A 21868-nucleotide genomic window follows, 5' to 3' on the forward strand; every position below is an offset into this window, starting at 1 on the left:
AGTGGGAGCTAAACATTGGGTGCACATAGACATAAGGATGTAAACAATATGGCCGGGCGCGGTGGCTCAAGTCTGTAATCCCAGCACTTTGGGAGGCTGAGACGGGTGGATCACGAGGTCAGGAGATCGAGACCATCCTGGCTAATATGGTGAAACCCCGTCTCTACTAAAAATACAAAAAACTAGCCGGGCGAGGTGGCGGGCGCCTGTAGTCCCAGCTACTTGGGAGGCTGAGGCAGGAGAATGGCGTGAACCCGGGAGGCAGAGCTTGCAGTGAGCTGAGATCCGGCCACTGCACTCCAGCCTGGGCGACAGAGCGAGACTCTGTCTCAAAAAAAAAAAAAAAAAAGAATGTAAACAATAGACACTGGGGAACTGGGGACTCCAGAGCAGGAGGGAGAGAGTGGGGAAAGAGTTGAAGAAACTACTGGGTTCTGGCCAGGTACCGTGGCTCATGCCTGTAATCCCAGCACTTTGGGAGGCCAAGACAGGTGGATCACTTGAGGTCAGGAGTTCGAGACCAGCCTAGTCAACATGGTGAAACCCCATCTCTACTGAAAATATCAAAATTAGTCAGGTGTGGTGGCATGCGCCTGTAATCTCAGCTACTCGGGAGGCTGAGGCAGGAGAATCGCTTGAACCCAGGAGGCCAAGGTTGCAGTGATCTGGGATCGTGCCACTGCACTCCAGCATGGGTGACAAAGTGAGACGCTGTCTCAAAAACACACAAAAAAAACAAAAAAACAACTGGGTTTTATGCTCAGTACCTGGGTGACAGGATTAATCATGTTCCTAAACCTCAGCATCACACAATATACCCTTATGACAATCCTGCATATGTACCCCCAAATCTAAAATAAAAGCTGAAATTATAAATGAATTAAAATAAATACTGTATTGTGGGAATCTCATAGAACTTACAGAAAACATTTGCATTATTCCTTAAAACCAACACTGCAGTAAGGTAAGATCAAGTAGCAGCATTCTCACAAAAGAAAAAACAAAGTTGATCAAATCATTTACATTCCTTCCCATAAGCCATAACTGTGTGACAACTCATGGCCACAGCTGCAAAAGAAGTTAGAAAAAATAGGGTTTTATGTTGTTGTTGTTGTTGTTGTTGTTGTTGTTGTTGTTGTTTTTGACACAGGGTCTTGCTCTGTCGTCCAGGCTGGAGTGTAGTGGTTCGATCTCGGCTCATTGCAACATCTGCCTCCCAGGTTCAAGTGATTCTCCTGCCTCAGCCTCCCGAGGAGCTGGGATTACAGGCATGCGCCACTATGTCCGGCTAATTTTATATTTTTAGAAGAGATGGTGTTTCTCCATATTGGTCAGGCTGGTCTCAAACTCCCGACCTCAGGTGATCCACCTGCCTTGGCCTCCCAAAGTGCTGGGATTACAGATGCCTGGCTAATTTTTGAAATTTAGTAGAGACAGTGTTTCACCATGTTGGCCAGGCTGGTCTCAAACTCCTGACTTCAGGTGATCCATCTGCCTCAGCCTCCCAAAGTGCTGGGATTACAGGCGTGAGCCACCGTGCTTGGCCGAAAATATAGTCTTTAGCTGAGCAGCCATGTGCCTTCAGCAGCAGACTACAAAGTCTACTACCACAATAAAAACAGAAGAATGGGACTAACTCACTATCTCTGTCACATACTAGGTCAAGCGTGTGCTACTCAGCAGTGAGTATGGAGCCCCAGACTTTAGACAGATTCCCTGGAGAGAATATTTGTTGGATGCCTCCCCATCATTCATTCTGTCTTTCCTCCTTCCTGAAAGTGCTCTTAATTTCCCAGCCTGGGGGCTTAGATGGAATTGACAACGCCCCCCTGTGCTGGAATGCCCCCATGTGAAGAAGGACATGTTTGCTTCCCCTTCCACCATGACTGTAAGTTTCCTGAGGCCTCCCCAGCCATGCTAAACTGTGAGTCAACTAAACCTCTTTCCTTTAGAAAGTACCCAGTCTCGGGTATGTCTTTATTAGCAGTGTGAGAATGGACTAATACAGCATGTTCTACCCTCTGGCCACAGTGATCTGTGTAAGAGACAGACATAGAACCCAATCTGCACCAGAGAGAAATTTTCAGGGGTACGTGGGAAAGAAACGTCCTGTCTCCTCAGGGAAAGCTATGGGAGGAGATTCTCTTCCTCCTGGTGGTAGGGTGTAAAGACATAAGGTCTGGCACTGCTGCAGCTAATACTACGGTCAGGAGGAGGATCCCACTTAAGGAGGAAGTGAAAGCCAAAAAAGGAACAGCAGAGAGAATAACAGAGAAATAAAACAAGAACACTGATGACATCCTGAACTTCTGGACCAAACTGCACCTGAAGTTAGTCCCACTGGATGTTTTGATTGCTTGAACCAATAAATTCCCTTTTTGTTGCAGTAGAGTTGGGTTTTCTGTTACCTGGTATAGTTCCTTACAATGGACCCAGAGTATGGCAAGCAACAATGACATTCAATAGTATTAATATCATTTTTAGAATTTATGTTATACATTTGCCCTTTAAAAGAAATTTTTATGGGGCCGGGTGCAGTGGCTCATGCCTGTAATCCCAACACTTTGGGAAGCCTATGTATGCAGATTTCTTGAGCCCAGGAGTTCAAGGCCAGCCTGGGTAACAAGATGAAAACCTGTTTCCACAAAAAATACAAAAAGATGGCCAGGCACGGTGGTTCACGCCTGTAATCTCAGCACTTTGGGAGGCCGAGGTGGGCGGATCACCTGAGCTCGGGAGTTTGAGACCAGCCTGACCAACATGGAGAAACTCCGTCTCTACTAAAAATACAAAAATTAGCTGGGCGTGGTGGCGCATGCCTGTAATCCCAGCTACTAGGGAGGCTGAAGCAGGAGAATTGCTTGAACCTGGGAGGCAGAAGTTGTGGTGAGCCGAGATCGCACCATTGTACCCTAGCCTGGGCAACAAGAGCGAAACTCCATCTCAAAAAAAAAAAAAAAAAAAAAAAATTAGACAAGCATGGTGGGTGGTGAACATCTGTAGTCCCGGTTACTTGTCAGGCTGAGGCAGGACGATCACTTGAGCCCAGTAGATAGAGGTTGAAGTGAGCTAAGATTATGCCACTGCACACCAGTCTGGACAACAGAGTGAGACACTGTCTTTAAAAAAAAAATGAGGCTGGGCACAGTGGCTCTGACCAGGTTGTGGTGTCTCATACCTGTAATCCCAGCACTTTGGGAGGCCAAGACTGGTGGATCACTTGAGGTCAGGAGTTCAAGACCACACTGGCCAACATGGTAAAACTTCATCTCTACTAAAGATATAAAAAAAATTTTTTTTTTTTTGTTTTTTTTTTTTTTTGTTTTGTTTTTTTTTGAGACGGAGTCTTGCTTTGTCGCCCAGGCTGGAGTGCAGTGGCCGGATCTCAGCTCACTGCAAGCTCCGCCTCCCGGGTTTACGCCATTCTCCTGCCTCAGCCTCCTGAGTGCTGGGACTACAGGCGCCCACCACCTCGCCCGGCTAGTTTTTTGTATTTTTAGTAGAGACGGGGTTTCACCATATTAGCCAGGATGGTCTCGATCTCCTGACCTCGTGATCCGCCCGTCTCGGCCTCCCAAAGTGCTGGGATTACAGGCTTGAGCCACCGCGCCCGGCCTAAAGATATAAAAATTAGCCAGGCGGCCGGGCGCGGTGGCTCAAGCCTGTAATCCCAGCACTTTGGGAGGCCGAGACGGGCGGATCACGAGGTCAGGAGTTCGAGACCATCCTGGCTAACACGGTGAAACCCCGTCTCTACTAAAAAATACAAAAAAAAAAACTAGCCGGGCGAGGTGGTGGGCGCCTGTAGTCCCGGCTACTCGGGAGGCTGAGGCAGGAGAATGGCGTAAAAACCCGGGAGGCGGAGCTTGCAGTGAGCTGAGATCCGGCCACTGCACTCCACCCTGGGCGACATAGTGAGACTCTGTCTCAAAAAAAAAAAAAAAAAAAATTAGCCAGGCGTGGTGGCCCACGCTTGTAATCCCAGCTACTTGGGAGGCTAAGGCTGGAGAATCGCTTGAATTCAGGAGGCTGAGGTTGCAGAGAGTCAAGATGACGCCACTGCACTCCAGCCTGCGTGACACAGCAAGACTTTGACTCAAAACTAAAGAGAAGGAAAATTTTTTTTTCCAAAATGTACATCCAGTTTTGTAACCAGATATATGAAAATTATTTAGACTTACGTCAAGACTTCCCCATTTTGGGGTTTTTACTTCATCTCTTGGTGAGTCAAGATAATTTCTCTTAAAAAAAAAAAAAAAAAAGGAGCCACTGTGTTATTTTGAAATCGAAACATTCTCAGAAATGCAATTGTGTTGCCTTTAACATACAAAATGCAGCTTAGACGTGTATACCATAGTTCTAACTTTTTTGGTTGACACAGCTACCTTACTCCGTTGTCTTCTGACGTTCAGTATTTCAGTGAAGACTCTGGCCACACCAACCTTTGTTTCTTTCTAAGTAGCCTTTTCAATTCTGCCTATATGTATCTTTTCATTCAAATATTTGTTCAGGATGAATCTATGGTCAGGTGACTTTTAACATTTCACCTGCGATGCGGTATAACTTTCAACCCACTGACCTGAGCGGATCTATCTGCGTTCAGTGACGTCTCCTCCTAGTGCAGATGGTTTAACCATGGTGTCACTTCCACCAGGTCTATTCTTGTTCTCAGGAGCAGCCAGTTTCTTGAATTTTTTTTTTTTTCTAGATGGAGTCTCACTCTCACCCAGGCTGGAGTGCAATGGCACGATCTTGGCTCACTGCAACCTCAACCTCCCAGATTCAAGCGATTCTCCTGCCTGAGCCTCTCGAGTAGTTGGGATTACAGGCATGTGCCACCATGCCTGGATAATTTTTGCATTTTCAGTAGGGACGTGGTTTCCCCATGTTGGTCAGGCTGGTCTCGAACTCCTGACCTCAGGTGATCAGCCCACCTCAGCCTCCCAAAGTGCTGGGAATTACAGGCGTGAGCCACCATGCCCGGCCCTTTTTTTTTTTTTTTTTTTTTTTTGAGATGGAGTCTTGCTCTGTTGCCCATACTGCAGTGCAATGGCATGATCTCGGCTCACTGCAACCTCCACCTCCCGGATTCAAGCGATTCTCCTGCCTCAGCCTCCTGAGTAGCTGGGATTAAGGTGCCTGCCATCACACTCGGCTAATTTTTGTATTTTTTGTGAAGATGAGGTTTCGCTATATTGGCCAGACTGGTCTCAAACTCCTGACCTTAGGCAATCCGCCCACCTTGGCCTCCCAAAGTGCTGGGATTATAGGCGTGAGCCTCTGTGCCTGGCCAGGAGCAGCCAGTTTCTTTACTCGAAATTTCTGTTCTCTCCCAACATGTATCTTCATTCCTTCCACTGTTTTTATTTTTGTGCTGGTCCTTTTTTCTAATTTTTTGGTCTTTTCCTCTGAATTGGAGACTTTTGTCAAATTTGTCCTCTGCATCCTTCATTTACTTTTTCCCATTTTCAATACTGTTCTTCACTGCTTCCGAAGTGGACTGAATTTTCTTTGTGCCTGTTGAGAGAATTCTCCCTTCTCTCCCTCAAGTACGTGCCAGTGCCTTTTCATCTCAGTCTTTTTTTCTTTTTCCTTTTCTTTTTTTAAGACTGAGTTTCGCTCCTGTTGCCCAGGTTGGAGTGCAGTGGCACAATCTGGGCTCACTGCAACCTCCACCTCCCAGATTCAAGCGATTCTCCTGCCTGAGCCTCTCCAGTAGTTGGCATTACAGGTGCCCGCCACCATGCCCGGCTAATTTTTGTTTTTTTAGTTGAGACAGGGTTTCCCCATGTTGGTCAGGCTGGTCTTGAACTCCTGACCTCAAGTGATCTGCCCGCCTCGGCCTCCCAAAGTGCTGGGAATCACAGGCGTGAGCCACCGCGCCCGGCCAGCCTTTTCTTTCTTAAGGTATTCTGTTCCTAGTTCCAGGAGAATTCTAGTGATATTATCAAAAATCTTCCTGGAAATCTCTTCCAAATCCTGTAGTAAATATTCCTCCAGAGGATTCTTTTTCTTTCAGTCTTCAGGATGATGTACCCTTCCCTGGTTTTGAGAAAAATTTTCAGAATCCCTATAATGTTTTGTTAACATTGTTAACATTATTTCATTCATCCAGAGTTGTATAAAAATAATGTAATGAATGCCTGTGGACCACCCCACCCACACAACTATTTTTTTTCTCTTTATTCATCCTCAAAACAGGCCCCAGTTTGGCTGGCTGCAGTGGCTCACATCTGTAATCCCAGCACTTTGGGAGACCGAGGCAGGGGGATCACCTGAGATCAGGAGCTCGAGATCAGCCTGGCCAACATGGCGAAACCCTGTCTTCATCTTCACAAAAAATACAAAACTTAGCTGAGCGTGGTGGCAGGCACCTATAATCCCAACTACGTGAGTCGCCTGAGCTACGGGAGGTGGAGGTTGCGGTGAGCCGAGATCTCGCCACTGCACTCCAGCCTGGGTGACAAGAGTAAAACTGTTTCAAAAAAAAAAAAAAAGAGGCACCATCTTTCAGAATCAGCTTGAGCAACTTGTAGACAAATAGGTGGCTAGCTCTTGGCCCTGCTCTCTGTCCGTCGGGACAATGGCTGAATCCTCTCTTCAAGTCCGCAGTTGGAAGGGCTGCTCTTTGGGCTATGATAGTAGCTCTGGTAGTTCAATGTTAGTTCTGGTGACTCCACACAACCTCTCATCAGCCACCTCCTGAGGAACCGGAGCTTTCCAGTGCCTGTGCTTCTCCCTCTGTTGCTGTTTCTGAATAACTGTTCTCCACACACTTCTCTTGCTGTGACTTCTGCTCATTTCTGGTTTCAGTTGCCTCTGGCTTTTGCTCACTCCCTTCTTGCACACAACTCTGTTTGAAACACCCCACTCTCGGATGACTCTCAGCTTGTCTCACAGACACTTTTCCCAATCACAAAGATCCAGTTGGTGGATTGGTCATTATCCAGACAGCGTACCTCTGGTGGATGGAGTTCTCACCTCAAGAGACCTCACAGGTCTCTGGCTACATGTCTGCCTTTGGGTCAGCTACTTGTTCCTCAATCAACCAGCCCTGGCCTGGATAAGGGGGTCTGTATCAGGAACCTGTTACTGGGCAACAAACCAGTGCCCCCTGACGAAGTCTTAGCGTCATATAAATATACGCATTTATTTCACTGATACACACATATGAGTTGGCTGGGGGTCAGGTGATCTAGGGTGGGATCCAATGTGACCCTTTTCCTTGTATCTTTTTATTTTTCCTACATGGAGTCTTCCTCTGTCACCCAGGCTGGAGTGCAGTGGCACAATCTCGGCTCACTGCAACCTCCACCTCCTGGGTTCAAGCAATTCTCCTGCCTCAGCCTCCCGAGTAGCTGGGATTACAGGTGCGTGCCACCACACCCAGCTAATTTTTTTGGTATTTTTAGTACAGACGGGGTTTCTCCGTGTTGGCCAGGCTGGTTTCGAACTCCTGATCTCATGATCCACCGCCTCAGCCTCCCAAAGTGCTGGGATTACAGGCGTGAGCCTCCGCGCCCGGCCTCCTTGTATCTTACACCTTCATTTTACCAGTGGGATCACTCAGGTATGTCCTTTCCATGGCAATGATAGTGACACAGGATAGCAACTGCCACCACACGCTGCCTCTGAAGACCTAGGCTCAGAACTGGGAGATTGTCACTGCTGCCCACATTCCATTTTGCCCTTATGATAGGAGGTACATGCTACCTCAAGTGGGAGGAACCACAAAATGGCATAGCAAAGGGCATGGACACAGGAAGAATTGAAGAACTGGGGCAAACATTCCATTTTAATCACAGGATCACATGGTCCTATGGCTGTAAGCAAGGTAAGCCATCTATACCTCGTCCCTCAAAGGAGCCTGCAGGGATGACAGGCAGTTTCAGAAAGAGGCTGACTAACAAGTTAAAGGATACTTTCGCAAGACTTAAAAGTAACCACCACTAGGGTTTAAAATAAGCCTTTTAAAACTAAGGAGGACTGGGTGCACTAGCTCACGCCTGTAATCCCAGCACTTTAAGAGGCTGAGGTGGGTGGATCAGAGGACAGGAGTTCGAGACCAGTCCCACCAACATGGTGAAACCCTGTCTCCACTAATACACAAAAATTAGCTGGGTATGGCGGCAGGCGCCTGTGATCCCAGCTACGTGGCAGGCTGAGACAGAAGAATCGCTTGAACCCAGGAGGCAGAGGTTGCAGTGAGCCGAGATTGAGCCACTGCACTCCAGCCTGGGTGACAGAGTGAGACTCTGTCTAAAACAACAACAACAACAACTAAGGAGGGCTGGGTACAGTAGCTCACGCCTGTAATCCCAACACTTTGGGAGACCAAGGTAGGAGGAGAGCTTGAGCCCAGGAGTTCAAGACCAGTCTGGGCAACATAGGAAGACTTCATCTGTAAAAAGAAATTTTTTAATTAGTTGAGTGTGGTGGTGTGGGCCTGTAATCCTGGCTACTAAGGAGGCTGAAGTGAGAAGACTGCTTGAGCCCAGGAGGTCACAGCTGCAGTGCCACGATTATCTTACCATGGCACTCTAGTCTGAGTGACAGAGACCCTATCTCAAAGAAAAAAAAAAAAAAGGGGGGGGAGAATGTAAAATCTTTAAAGAAAAGGGACAGAGGCTGCGCACAGTGGCTCATGCCTGTAATGCCAGCACTTTGGGAGGCCGAGGCGGGGGATCATCTGAGGTTGGGAGTTTGAGACGAGCCTGGCCAACATGGAGAAACCCTGTCTCTACTAAAAATACAAAATTAGCCGGTGCGTGATGTCGCATGCCTGTAATCCCAGCTATTCGGGAGGCTGAGGCAGGACAATCTCTTGAACCCGGAAGGCAGAGGTTGCAGTGAGCCATGATCACACCGTTGTACTCCAGCCTGGGCAACAAGAGCAAAACTCCACCTCAAAAAACAAAAAAGAAAAGGGACAGAAAACATCAGAAGCAATATGGAGATATTTTTTAAAGCATTAAACATGCCAACAGAAGCAAAATCAAATTATCAGTTATCATAACTGCCTATGAGTCAGAGACAAATAGCTGGGTGAGGTTCAAAGTATTTTCTTTTTCAGGCGTCCTCTGATTCAAGAGGTAAATTCTCTACACATTTTTCTCAATCTAGTTCCTCTGTCTTATAAATAGCAGAGATGCTGGCCTTCCATTCTGAGAGGTAAGCTTTCTCCATTTTCCACGTTTCTGTAGTGGTCTGAGTGGGCCACTGGGAAGGGCTGCATCAGGGGCTACTGGCTGGTGACACTTTCCAGGTGACAGCCTCATCGCATGCCCTCTGAAGCCCTGCAGCCCTTCCTGCCACCCTCATCTCTTCACGGCACTCCCACATCCTACTCAAACTAGGTTCATTCTGTGGGGGCCTTCACTCTCCTGTTTGCTTCTGAGACCCAGGAGGCAGAGGTTGCAGTGAGCCAAGATCGTGCCACTGCACTCTAGCCTGGGTGGCAGAGTAAAAGAGAAGTTATCAGGGAAACTGCAGCACCCCAACAAAAACAACTTCTTTGACCTCAAAATGCCAGCAAAAAAAGGCAGAAGCTGATTCTCACAGAGCTGGCTCAGATCACATGGCTGTTGCTCAATCAAACACCGAGGCTAGTGGGATAGAACGCTCTCATCAATGAGGCCTAGGTCCTGAGCCCACCCTGAGTGACAGGTGGTGGTCTCAAGAGGAATAGACATCAATAATCAAATACCGAGAAGACGAAATGCAAGGACAATAAGAGCCCACAATCATCTCTTTAATTTCTCCCTGAGAAGAACACTCCCTATGGGGCTAGCAGAAATGAAGAGGCCACCACACATCTGCTCTGTGCTTCCTAGTTTACAGAATACTTCTCAGGTTGTCCCATTTAATCCTCACAAGTAGCCCACAAGGCAAGTGGCATCACTTATTTAATTATTTATTTATTTATTTATTTTTTGAGAAAGAGTTTTGCTCTTGTCACACAGGCTGGAGTGCAATGGCACGATCTCAGCTCACTGCAACCTCCACCTTCCAGGTTCAAGTGATCCTCCTGCCTCAGCCTCCCGAGTAGCTGGGATTACAGGTGCCCGCCACCATGCCCAGATAATTTTTGTATTTTTAGTAGCGACAGGGTTTCACCATGTTGGCCAGGCTGGTCTCAAACTCCTGACCTCAGGTGATCCACCCACAGCCTCCCAAAGTGCTGGGATTACAGGTGTGAGCCACCGTGCCCGGCCACAAGTGGCATCACTTTATACAGATGAGGCAGCCAAGACTTGGAGACATAAAGGGGCTTGGCTAAGTTGCAAAGCAGCTATGGAACCAACAGAGAGAGAGGCTGTGGAGCTGTGCAGAAAAAAACAGGAAGGCATTAACCCAGGGTATGTGTCCATAGTCCCCACTTGTCCATCACCACAACCTCCCTTCACCTCAGGGCTGCAGCTCCTCCGCCTCTGCCTCCTCCGGGCCCATATCCTGTGCTCCTCTCCCTTATCATTCTGATCCTGCCAGTTTCTACCACGCCTCTGTCCGACCTTTGCTCCGTGCTCCACGATTGTTTTCCTCTGGACCTGGGAACCGCCGGCTTACTTTCACTCACTGCCTGCTCTTCCTAACACCTCACCATGTGTACGGGAAAGTGTGCCCGCTGCGTGGGGCTCTCCCTCATCACCCTCTCCCTGGTCTGCATTGTGGCCAATGCCCTCCTGCTGGTGCCTAATGGGCAGACCTCCTGGACCAACACCAACCAACTCAGCTTGCAAGTCTGGCTCATGGGCGGCTTCATCGGCGGAGGCCTGATGGTGAGAAGGCTGGCAGGGGAGCCCGGGCCAGGTGGCTGGGTGCCACCGAAGGGGTTCTGAACAGGAGGGACAGGGAGAGGGGAATAAGGACGGGTCCTTGGGAGAGGATGACAATGGCTTGGTGGGGTAGGAGCCCTCTGGAGTCAGTCCTAGAGGAGCCCCAGGGACCCAAGCTGAATATCTGAGAACAGAAAGGATGAGAGCCTCAGTGCTCTAAAGAGCTCCCCTACTGGGTAGGGAGCGTGTCCCGCCTGTCCTCACTGTTGAGCAGATGCTGGGAAAACCTCATTACAATGGTCGAGGCAGAAGGAGCAGCTGATTGTCAGAGACGTCACCAGGGCAGGATGATAACAGGCATCAGGGTGGGGCGTAGGGAAGCTACTCAGAGCCAGGGACTGACGTCACGGATCAGTCACCCTCCCCTGCCTCCACGTCCCTTCACTCTCACCCCACATTTCTGGAAGCCCAATCTGTGCCAACTGCTAAGGATAAACTCAGAACCTAGGTCAGTATGGCGGGGAGGATGCCCCCAAGTCGTCTTCCAGGAGACGAGAATGTATTTGCCGGGGGTGCGGGGTGGGGTTTTTTTTGGTTTGTTTTTGTTTTTAGACAGGGTCTCTATTGCCTGGGCTGGAGTGTGGTGGTGCAAACATGGCTCACTGTAGCCCCAACCTCCTGGACCCAAGCAGTCCTCCTGCCTCAGCCTCCTAGTAGCTGGAATCACAGGTGGGCATCACCACACCCAGTAACTTTTTTGAGATGGAGTCTCGCTCTGTCGCCCGGGCTGGAGTGCAGTGGTGCCACATCTCTGCTCACTGCAACCTCTGCCTCCTGGGTTTAAGCATTTCTCCTACCTCAGCCTCCTGAGTAGCTGGGATTACAGGCACGTGCCACCACACCCAGCTAATTTTTGCATTTTCAGTAGAGACGGGGTTTTGCCACGTCAGCCAGGCTGGTCTTGAACTCCTGACTTCAGGTGATCTGCCTGCCTCAGCCTCCCAAAGTGCTGGTATTATAGATGTGAGCCACCGGCCCTGGATTAAATTTTTTGTAGAGACGGAGTATCCCTATGTTGCCCAGACTGGTCTCAAACTCCTGGGTTCAAGTGATCCTCCTGCCTCAGCCTCCCAAAGTGCTAGAATTATAGATGTGAGCTACCACGCCTGGTCAAGACTAGGATCTGTCAGAAGTGGAGGAAAAGGAGACACAGATGTCCCAAATTTACTAACCCCCGTCTTCCAACTCTCCACCCATTTAGGGAAACTTTGGGATGGTCAACCTAGTTTAATATCTTCGTGAGATAAAGACAAAAGATCTACCCAGCACAATTCCCCACTTCTCAGGACAGCTGGCTAATGACGTTCTCCAGGGGAGAGCTCCCCTTCGTCCCTTTTGCTGGTCACACCTCTATTTGCTGAAAGAGGATACCTCTCCTTTAACCAACAATCCCCTCTTACTCTCTGGTATCTTTTCTTCTACTCCCTCCTCGTGCATGGAGTCTTGGCTGCTATTCTCTATTCCATCGCTCTAAATTCAACTCTCTCTGAGAGTCACACTCCTCTCAGGCTGACACACTTAACCAGTGCCACGGGGTGCTCCCTCTCCAACCTAAACCACCCTGTCTGCCCACACTCCTCTGCCCCATCTAACCAGCTTGCTTCAGCGGAGCTCCCTGAGGCTGCCCTCCCCAAATACGCATTCACAGCTACCTTTCTCCCACCTCTGTGCCCAGAGTCACTCTCAAGAAGCACCACCTGGCTGGGCGCGGTGGCTCACACCTGTAATCCCAGCACTTTGGGAGGCGGAGGCGGGCCAATCACCTGAGGTCAGGAGTTCAACACCAGTCTGGCCAACATGGTGAAACCCCGTCTCTACTAAAAATATATATACAAAAATTAGCCAGGCATTGTGGCAGGTGCCTGTAATCCCAGCTACTTGGGAGACTGAGGCAGGAGAATCGCTTGAACCCGGGAGGCAGAGGTTGCAGTGAGCCGAGATTGAGCCATTGTGCTCCAGCCTGGGCGACAGAGCAAGACTCCATCTCATAAATAAATAAACAAATAAATAAGCACTGCTCTATACCACAGGGACACAGACAGGTTCCTGCTCTCCCTGAAGCTTGTGTTCCCTTTGGTGAGGCCAGTCTCACCGAAGCAAGGCTGGAAGTCCCACAAGGGCAAGCACTGCCTGCTTTGTTGGCTGCTACGTACCCAGTGCTAGACCGGTACCTTGCACTTAACAGACACCCAATTAATAGTCACAGAATGGTAGTATGTGCCTGTAGTCCTAGTTTGGGCCCAGAAATGAAAGGCTGCAGTGAGCCTTTCAAATGAAAGGCTCCACTGCACTCCAGCCTGGGCAACAGAGCGAGATCCTGTCTCAAAAAAAATAAAAAATAAAAAAGTCATTGAATGAAGTATAGAACTAGGCAAGGCAATTTCAGATGGAAGTAGGTACCATCGGCCAGGTGCAGTGGCTCACGCCTGTAATCCCAGCACTTTGGAAGGCTGAGGCAGGTGGATCACGAGGTCAGGAGTTCGTGGACAGCCTGACCAACATGGAGAAACACCATCTCTACTAAAAATACAAAAATTACCCAGGCATAGTGGCGCATGCCTGTAATCCCAGCTACTCGGAAGGCTGAGTTAGGAGAATCGCTTGAACCTGGGAGGCGGAGGTTGCAGTGAACCAAGATTACACCATTGTACTCCAGCCTGGGCAACAAGAGTGAAACTCTGTCTCAAAAAATAAAAAATAAAAATAAAAATAAAATAAAATAAAATGGTGATGGCATGAAGAGCTCTGAGGCAAAGCAGATGCCACTTTCTATAGGATTTTCAGGGAAGGGCTCTATGAGGTGACATCTGAACCGAGACCCAGATGACAAGAAGAAGGTGTGAGTGTTGCAGACACTGGGGGCTGGAAGTACAAAGCCTAAGGTGGGAACAAGTTCCACACTTCTGAGGATCAGACAGGTGGCCGGTGAGGTGAGGTGTAATGAGATGAGGTCTGAGGAGGGCAGAGGCGAGGCCTGGAACGCCCCAGAAAGCCACAGTGGAGTCATTTGAATTTTTATTATAAGTACAACAGAAAACTATTGAAGGACTTTTTGCACTTTTTTTTTTTCAAGTTTTAAAACTTTTTGTTTAAGTCATACAGACAAGTACCCAGATCGTTTGTACACAGCTCAACAAACTTTTACAAAGTGAGCACATCTGAGCCCAGGTCAAGAAACAGATCATTACCAGAAGCGCAGACATGCCTCTCGCCACACACGAAACCCCAGAATCACCTCACCGACAAGCATAACCACTATTTTGTCTTCTAACCCCATAGACTAGTTTAGCTCAGTTTGCACTTTGCACAAATGGAATCATAGGGTATGTGTCTGGCTTCTTTTTTTTTTTTTTTTTTTATTTGAGACAGAGTTTTGCTCTTGTTGCCCAGGCTGGAGTGCAGTGGTGCTATCTCAGCTCACCGCAACCTCCGCCTCCCAGGTTCAAACGATTCTCATGCCTCAGCCTCCCAAGTAGCTGGGGTTACAGGCATGCACCACCATGCCTGCATAAGAACTACAGAAAACTGGTAATATCTATTAGCACTGAATATTTGCATGTCTTAAGAATCAGCAGTTTTACTGCTAGGTTTTTATCCAACAGAAATGCACACGTATTTGTACCTAAATACTTCTACAAGAATGTTTATAGCAGCATTATTTGCAAAACAACCAAACTGGGAACTATCCAAATGTCCTTCAACAGTAGAATGGGCTGGACACAGTAACTCATGCCTATAATCTCAGTACTTTGGGAGTCCGAGGTGGGCGGATCACCTGAGGTCAGGAGTTCAAAACCAGCCTGACCAACATGGCGAAACCCCGTCTCTACTAAAAATACAAAAATTAGCCGGTCATGGTGGCAGGTGCCTGTAATCCCAGCTACTCAGGAGGCTGAGGCAGGAGAATCATGTGAACCCGGGAGGCGGAGCTTGCAGCGAGTTGAGATTGCGCCACTGTACTCCAGCCTGGGCAACAGAGCGAGACTCCCTCTCAAAAAAAAACAAAAAAGAAAAAGAAAAGAAAGACCAAAGTGAGGTCACAGAAGTCATCCAGGAGAGATGACAGTGGCTTGGACTAGGCCAGTGGCTATGGAGATGGAGAAATATGAGCCGATTTGGGCTTAAACACCATGTTTTCTTCTTCATTTATGATGATGACCCTTTTCTTTTCACTAAGACAGAAAGATGGCAAAGACTGAGACAGAGAAGCACATACTACAAAGGGAAGCAAATACTTTAATCAAAAGAGTAAAAATCTCCAATAGGGCCAGGTGTGGTGGCTCGTGCCTGTAAAATCCCAGCACTTTGGGAGGTGGAGGCAAGAGAATCGCTTGAGTCCTGGCATTCAAGACCAACTTGGGCAACACAGTGAGACTCCATCTCAACAAAAATTTAAAAATTAGCTGGGTCTGGCCAGACACGGTGGCTCACGCCTATAATCCCAGCCCTTTGGGAGGCCGAAACAACCTGATCACCTGAGGTCAGGAGTTTGAGACCAGCCTGACCAACATGGAGAAATCTTGTCTCTACTAAAAATACAAAGTTAGCAGGGTGTAGTGGCGCATGCCTGTAATCCCAGCTACTTGGGAGGCTGAGGCAGGAGAATCACCTGAACATGGGAGGCAGAGGTTGCAGCGAGCCAAGATCCTGCCATTGCACTCCAGCCTGGGCAACAAGAGCAAAACTTCGTCTCACAAAAAAAAGAAAAAAGAAAAAAGAAGAAAAGAAAAAATTAGCTGAGTGTGGTGGTACAAGCCTGTAATCCCAGCTACTCGAAGGCTAAAGTGGGAGGGTCACTTGAGCCCAGGAGGTCGAGGCTTCATGAACCGTGATCATGCCACTGTACTCCAGTCTGGGCAAAAATGTGAGACCCTTTCTCAAAAAAGCAAAAACAGGAACAAAGGCCAGGCGCAGTGGCTCAAGCCTGTAATCCCAGCACTTTGGGAGGCCGAGACGGGCGGATCACGAGGTCAGGAGATCGAGACCATCCTGGCGAACACGGTGAAACCCCATCTCTACTAAAAAATACAAAAAAAACTAGCTGGGCGAGGTGGCGGGCGCCTGTAGTCCCAGCTACTCGGGAGGCTGAGGCAGGAGAATGGCGTAAACCCGGGAGGCGGAGCTTGCAGTGAGCTGAGATCCAGCCACTGCACTCCAGCCTGGGCGACAGAGCCAGACTCCATCTCAAAAAAAACAAACAAACAAAAAAAAAAAACAGAAACAAAAACCTGGCCAGGCGCGGTGGCTCAAGCCTGTAATCCCAGCACTTTGGGAGGCCGAGACGGGCGGATCACGAGGTCAGGAGATCGAGACCATCCTGGCTAACACGGTGAAACCCCGTCTATACTAAAAAATACAAAAAACTAGCCAGGCGCAGTGGCGGGCGCCTGTAGTCCCAGCTACTCGGGAGGCTGAGGCAGGAGAATGGCGTGAACCCGGGAGGCGGAGCTTGCAGTGAGCTGAGACCGGGCCACTGCACTCCAGCCTGCGCGGCAGAGCGAGACTCCGTCTCAAAAAAAAAAAAAAAAAAAAAAACCTCAGATAAGTAGATCATTCAAAATTGGTAAGTCCAAAAGGCAATTCTAGGTGTGTTTGGATCCACAAGCCTCCAGTTAGTGACCTAACCAGGGAGGCTAAGCAAAGGTGTCAGCATGGGTCCTGGCCCTGTCATGAGACAGGAAAAGGAGAGAACAGGTGTTTCTCTGAGGTTGCTAGGGATGATCTAATAGAACTGATACTCTCAGTCCCTTCCCTGGAGAAGCACAAAATGCTGCCTTGGATGGTGTGTGCCAGATAAGACACATGAGGAGCCAGGCACAGTGGCTCATGCCTGTAATCTCGGCATTTGGGGAGGCTGAGGCAGGAGGATTGCTTGAGCCCAGGAGTTCGAGACCAGCTAGGCAACGTAGTAAGACATCAACTCTACAAAAAAAATTAGCCAAGCATGGTGTTCCGCACCTGTAGACCCAGCTACTCGGGAGGCCAAGGTGAGAAGATCATTTGATCCCAGGAGGTCGAGGATGCAGTGAGCCATGATTGTACCACTGCAATTCAGCCTGGGTGACAGAGTGAGATCTTGTCTCAAAAAGCAAACACACACACACACACACACACATATGAAAGCAAAAAGCAAGACAGCTGTGGAATTCCGGAGATAGGAGACAGGCAAAGAACCTGACCTGGTGCAACAAAGATAAAGATAAGGCTGGAGCCAGGTGAGGAGCCTTGAATGCCTTACAAGAGTTAGGCATTAAAGTTGCAAGTCTTAGCCGGGTGCGGTGGTTCACGCCTGTAATCCCAGCACTTTGGGAGGCTAAGGCAGGCGGATCACGAGGTCAGGAGATCGAGACCACCCTGGCCAACATGGTGAAACCCCTGTCTCTACTAAAATACAAAAAATTAGCCTGGCGTGGTGGCGTGTGCATGTAATCCCAGCTACTCAGGAGGCTGAGGCAGGAAAATCGCTTGAACCTGGGAGGCGGAGGTTGCAGTGAGCCAAGATCACACCACTGCACTCCAGCCTGGCAACAGAGTGAGAATCTGTCTCAAAAACAAACAAAAAAAAAGAGTTCAGTCTTGACGGGCTTCTCTGTGAAAAGACCCTAAAGGATTTGAGCAGAGAAAAGACGAGTTGAAAGCTATGTTTAGGCCAGGTGCAGTGACTTATACCTGTCATCCCAGCAATTCAGGAGGCCGGGGCAGGAGGAGCCCAGGAGTTCAAGACCAGCCTGAGCAAATAGCAAGACACCATGTCTACAATTTTTTTTTTAATTAGCTAAGTATGATGGTGCATGCCTGTAATACCAGCTACTCAGGAGGCTGAAGCAGGAGGATCACTTGAGCCCAGGAGGTCAAGGCTAAAGTCAGTCATGATCAAGCCACTGCATTCCAGCATGGCTGGCAGAGAGAGACCCTGTTTCAGAAAGAAAGAAAGACAGACAGACAGAAAGAAAGAGAAAAGAAGGAAAGAAGGAAAAAGAGAGAGCAAGAGAGAAAGAAAGAGAAAGAGAAAGAGAGAAAGAAAGAAAGAAAAAGAAAGAAAGAGAAAGAAAGAAAAAGAAAAGCTATGTTTAATCTGATAGAGGATAGTGTGGGATGATATGGGGCAAGAGCTATGGGAGTATAATAGGGAGACTGAGAACATCCTCATGGGAGGTGATTAGGGATTCAATGTGGGGGAGAACTCACAGATTCAGGAGCCACTTAAGGAAAATTTGAGAAAATTTGATATCTTTCTGGGTGTAAGATTAAAGATTTCCAGCCTGGGTGACCTAGTAGATGTTATTTTTTCCACTGATGGAGACAAGAAAGTCAAAGGGAGATGAATTTGAGGAATATCATGAGATCAGCGTGAGGCTTGTTGAATTTGAGCTAAAACCAAGACATTCAAGTGAACATAGGATCTGGAGGCATCAATTTTGGAGGCAACTTCTGGCAGAGTGAAGAGCTGATTCCCTGAAAGGGGATGGGCATTGTTAGGAAAGCCACGGGGAGAGAAAAAGACCAAGGGCTGAATCTAGCAAGAGTGCTAGACCATTCACTAGCACTTTTCCACACTCTACCATAATCCCAATTCACCAGACACTCCAATACCACTATCCCATCCTGCTGCTGAGGGAACTTATAACTATTGAGTTACTCTGAGCCAGTCTTTTTTTTTTTTTTTTTTTTTTTTTGAGACGGAGTTTTACTCTTATTGCCCAGGTTGGAGTGCAATGGCACGATCTCAGCTCACCACAACCTCCACCTCCCGGGTTCAAGTAATTCTTCTGCCTCAGCCTCCCTAGTAGCTGGGATTATAGGCATGTGCCACCATACGCAGCTAATTTTGTATTTTTAGCAGAGACGGGGTTTCTCCATGTTGCTCAGGCTGGTCTGGAACTCCAGACCTCAGGTGATCTGCCCACCTCAGCCTCTCAACATGCTGGGATTTCAGGTGTGAACCACTGTGCCCGGCCTCTGAGCCAGTCTTGACACCAAGTCAGCTTGTTCTCCCATTCAATCCTGAGAACAGACCTGTAAGGTAGATCTTCCAGACCCATCTTACACAGGGCAAAACTGAGACCCTGAGAGATTAATCAATTCATAGCATGTGAAGTGGTCTCCCTGACTGCCATTCAGTAGCGCACCTACTATGTGCCAAGATTGGGGAAAATAATGATATTGGGCCCTACCCTGCAGAGGCCACAATCTGGACAGAGATAAGGTAGGCACGTAAACAAGGATAAAGTAAGGTGAAGCCCAGCAGCGCTCCAGGAGAAGTAGAGATAAGGTCTTCTACAGTCCAAAGGGCTGAAGGCATCACAGGAAGCTTCCTGAAGGAGGTAGGCACTGATGCAAGTCAGGCCTGGAGGATCTGGGCAGATGCACTATAACAAAGACTCTTGTCCCACAGGTGCTGTGTCCAGGAATTGCAGCCGTTCGGGCAGGGGGCAAGGGCTGCTGTGGCGCTGGGTGCTGTGGAAATCGCTGCAGGGTAAGATCCAAATTAAGAAGGAATTCAGGACTGGGGATGTGTCTCATGCCTGTAATCCCAACACTTTAGCAGGCTGAGGTGGGAGTATGGCTTGAGCCAGGAATTCTAGACCAGCCTAGGCAACAAGACGAGACCCCTATCTCTACTAACAATACAAAAATTAGCCCGGTGTGGTGGTAAGAACCTGCAATCTTGGCTACTCAGGAGGCTGAGGCGGGAGGGCCGCTTGAGCCCAGGGAGTCAAGGCTGTAGTAAGCAGTGATTTAAAAAAAAAGAAGAAGAAGAAGAGAAAATATGCAGAAATTAGCCAGGCATGGTGGCAGGCACCTGTAATCCCAGCTACTCGGGAGGCTGAGGCAGGAAAATCACTTGAACCCGGGAGGCAGAGGTTGCGGTGGGCCGATATCATACCATTGTACTCCAACCTGGGCAACAAGAGTGAGACTCCGTCTAAAAAAAAAGAAAAGAAATTTGGACTCGGTTTCTGCACCTGTCCTAGCAGAACCACAGCACTCTCTATGGAATTCCTAGCTACACAAGCTCCTCTGCAGACTCCCAGGCTCCACCCCATCCCTCCCTGGCACCCACAAATCTCAGATCTCAATGATCCTGAGGGGTAGGGGGGTGAGGGGGAGAGGGGGGAACTACAACCCCAGTGAACCTCGGCGGCCGCTGGCTTTCGGGTTAGCCTAACTGCAAGCCCCGGGTTTGACGGGAAATGTATTTTAAACCTGACTCAAGGCTGGGCGCAATGTCTCACATCTGTAATCTCAGCACTTTGGGAGGCCAAGGCAGGCAGATCGCCTGAGACCAGGAGTTCCAGACCAGCCTGGCCAACAGCGAAACTCTGTCTCTACTAAAATATAAAAATTAGCTGGGCGTGGTGGCAGGCGCCTGTAATCCCAGCTACTTGGGAGACTGAAAGAACAAGAATGGCTTGAACTAGGGAGGCAGAAGCTGCAGTGAACCAAGATCGCACCACTGCACTCCAGCCTGGGTGGCAGATCAAGACTCTGTCTAAAATAAATAAATGAATATAAAATAAAATAAAAATACATTTTTTTTTGAGACGGAGTTTCACTCTTGCTGCCCAGGCTGGAATGCAATGGCACGATCTCGGCTCCCTGCAACCTCTGCCTCCCAGGTTCAAGCGATTCTCCTGCCTTAGCCTCCAGCATGTGCCACCACGCCTGGCTAATTTTTGTATTTTGAGTAAAGACAGGGTTTCTCCATGTTTGCCAGGCTGGTCTTGAACTCTCGACCTCAGGTGATGTGCCCGCCTCAGCCTCCCAAAGTGCTGGGATTACAGGCGTGAGCCACCGCGCCCGGCATTAAAAAATACATTTTAACAACCTGACTGGAGCAGATTTCAATAATGCGTGGGGGCTGGCGCGGAGCGTCGTCACCCACAGGTGAGGAGACTGGGCCTTATCTCCCCTTGCACACCACATCCAGATGCTGCGCTCGGTCTTCTCCTCGGCGTTCGGGGTGCTTGGTGCCATCTACTGCCTCTCGGTGTCTGGAGCCGGGCTCCGAAATGGACCCAAATGCTTAATGAACGGCAAGTGGGACTACCACTTCGAAGACACCGCGTAAGGTTTAGCCTGTGTTCGTGTCCTGCATTCTCTGCCTCTTCCCTCCCGCCCTTCCCCCGTGGACTGGGACACCTGGGCGGGACTCGACCTTCGAGAGCACTCGCTCCACGTGGGTTACCTGGGCCTTTGCAAATCCCCTGGGACGTATTCTTGGGGGCGGGGGTGGCGCACGCGCATGCCGCCTTCTCCCACGTGACCTTACCCCTCCCACAGGGGCGCTTACTTGCTCAACGGCACTGTGTGGGATCGGTGCAAGGAGCCCCCTCGCGTGGTCGCCTGGAATGTGACGCTCTTCTCTCTGCTGGTGGCCGCCTCGTGCCTGGAGATAGTACTGTGTGGGATCCAGCTGGTGAACGCGACCATTGGTGTCTTCTGTGGCGATTGCAGGAAAAAACAGGTGAAATGGCGTGCGGTGGAGTTGTAGAGGGAACGTGCCTGGTCCTGGCTGCGTTCTCACCTTCTCTTTTCCGCAGGACGCCACTCACTGAGGCTCCACTGACCGCCCGGTTACACCAGCTCCCTCCTGGATGCCTGCCTGGCACTCTCACTCCCTGGCTCGCTAGAATAAACTGCTTTGAGCTCTCTTCCCTGTCTCAGACTGTGCCTTCTGTTAGAAGGAATGTGCAAGAGGCTACAGATACACCTGGGCTTTGGGGCCCCTGCACCCCACTTGTACTTTCTTAACAAATAGATACTGAGCTATTTGGTTGCGCTGGAAATAACGATGGTAAACAAGGCAGACAAGTTTTGTTCTCTCAGAGAACTTGGCATTCCAAGGGTGGAAGATAGGCAATTTTTAAAAGAAGCAAAAAATTATTTCAATAGGTAATAAGCACTTTTTTTTTAAGACAGGGTCTTGCTGTCACTCAGGCTGGAAAGCAGTGGCACGGTGTCGGCCCACTGCATCCTCCACCTCCTGGGCTCAAGCAATCCTCCTGTCTCAGACTCCCGAGTAGCTGGGA

The 21868-nt window shown here is 49.0% G+C and overlaps 1 protein-coding gene across 1 annotated transcript; it reads left to right on the plus strand.

Annotated features, from left to right (window-relative positions):
• The first annotated feature begins 10419 nt into the window (after nucleotides 1-10419).
• LOC105472306 (transmembrane 4 L six family member 5) lies at nucleotides 10420-21492 on the plus strand. Its single transcript, XM_011725435.3, has 5 exons — nucleotides 10420-10778; nucleotides 19231-19311; nucleotides 20767-20903; nucleotides 21120-21303; nucleotides 21380-21492. Exons 1-5 carry the CDS (start codon nucleotides 10602-10604, stop codon nucleotides 21392-21394), a joined length of 594 nt encoding a protein of 197 aa, XP_011723737.1. The 5' UTR covers nucleotides 10420-10601; the 3' UTR covers nucleotides 21395-21492.
• The last annotated feature ends 376 nt before the right edge of the window (nucleotides 21493-21868 follow it).

Source organism: Macaca nemestrina, chromosome 17 (assembly GCF_043159975.1).
Source record: "Macaca nemestrina isolate mMacNem1 chromosome 17, mMacNem.hap1, whole genome shotgun sequence".
In the NCBI taxonomy this organism is placed as follows: Eukaryota; Metazoa; Chordata; class Mammalia; order Primates; family Cercopithecidae; genus Macaca; species Macaca nemestrina.

What these genes read in the sequence shown, in the direction of transcription:
- LOC105472306 (XM_011725435.3), top strand. Translation starts at nt 10,602, where the DNA reads ATGTGTACGGGAAAGTGTGCCCGCTGCGTGGGGCTCTCCCTCATCACC. An exon ending in GCTGTGGAAATCGCTGCAGG is followed by an intron (nt 19,312 to 20,766) that starts GTAAGATCCAAA and finishes CACCACATCCAG; the next exon opens with ATGCTGCGCTCGGTCTTCTC. An exon ending in TACCACTTCGAAGACACCGC is followed by an intron (nt 20,904 to 21,119) that starts GTAAGGTTTAGC and finishes CCCCTCCCACAG; the next exon opens with GGGCGCTTACTTGCTCAACG.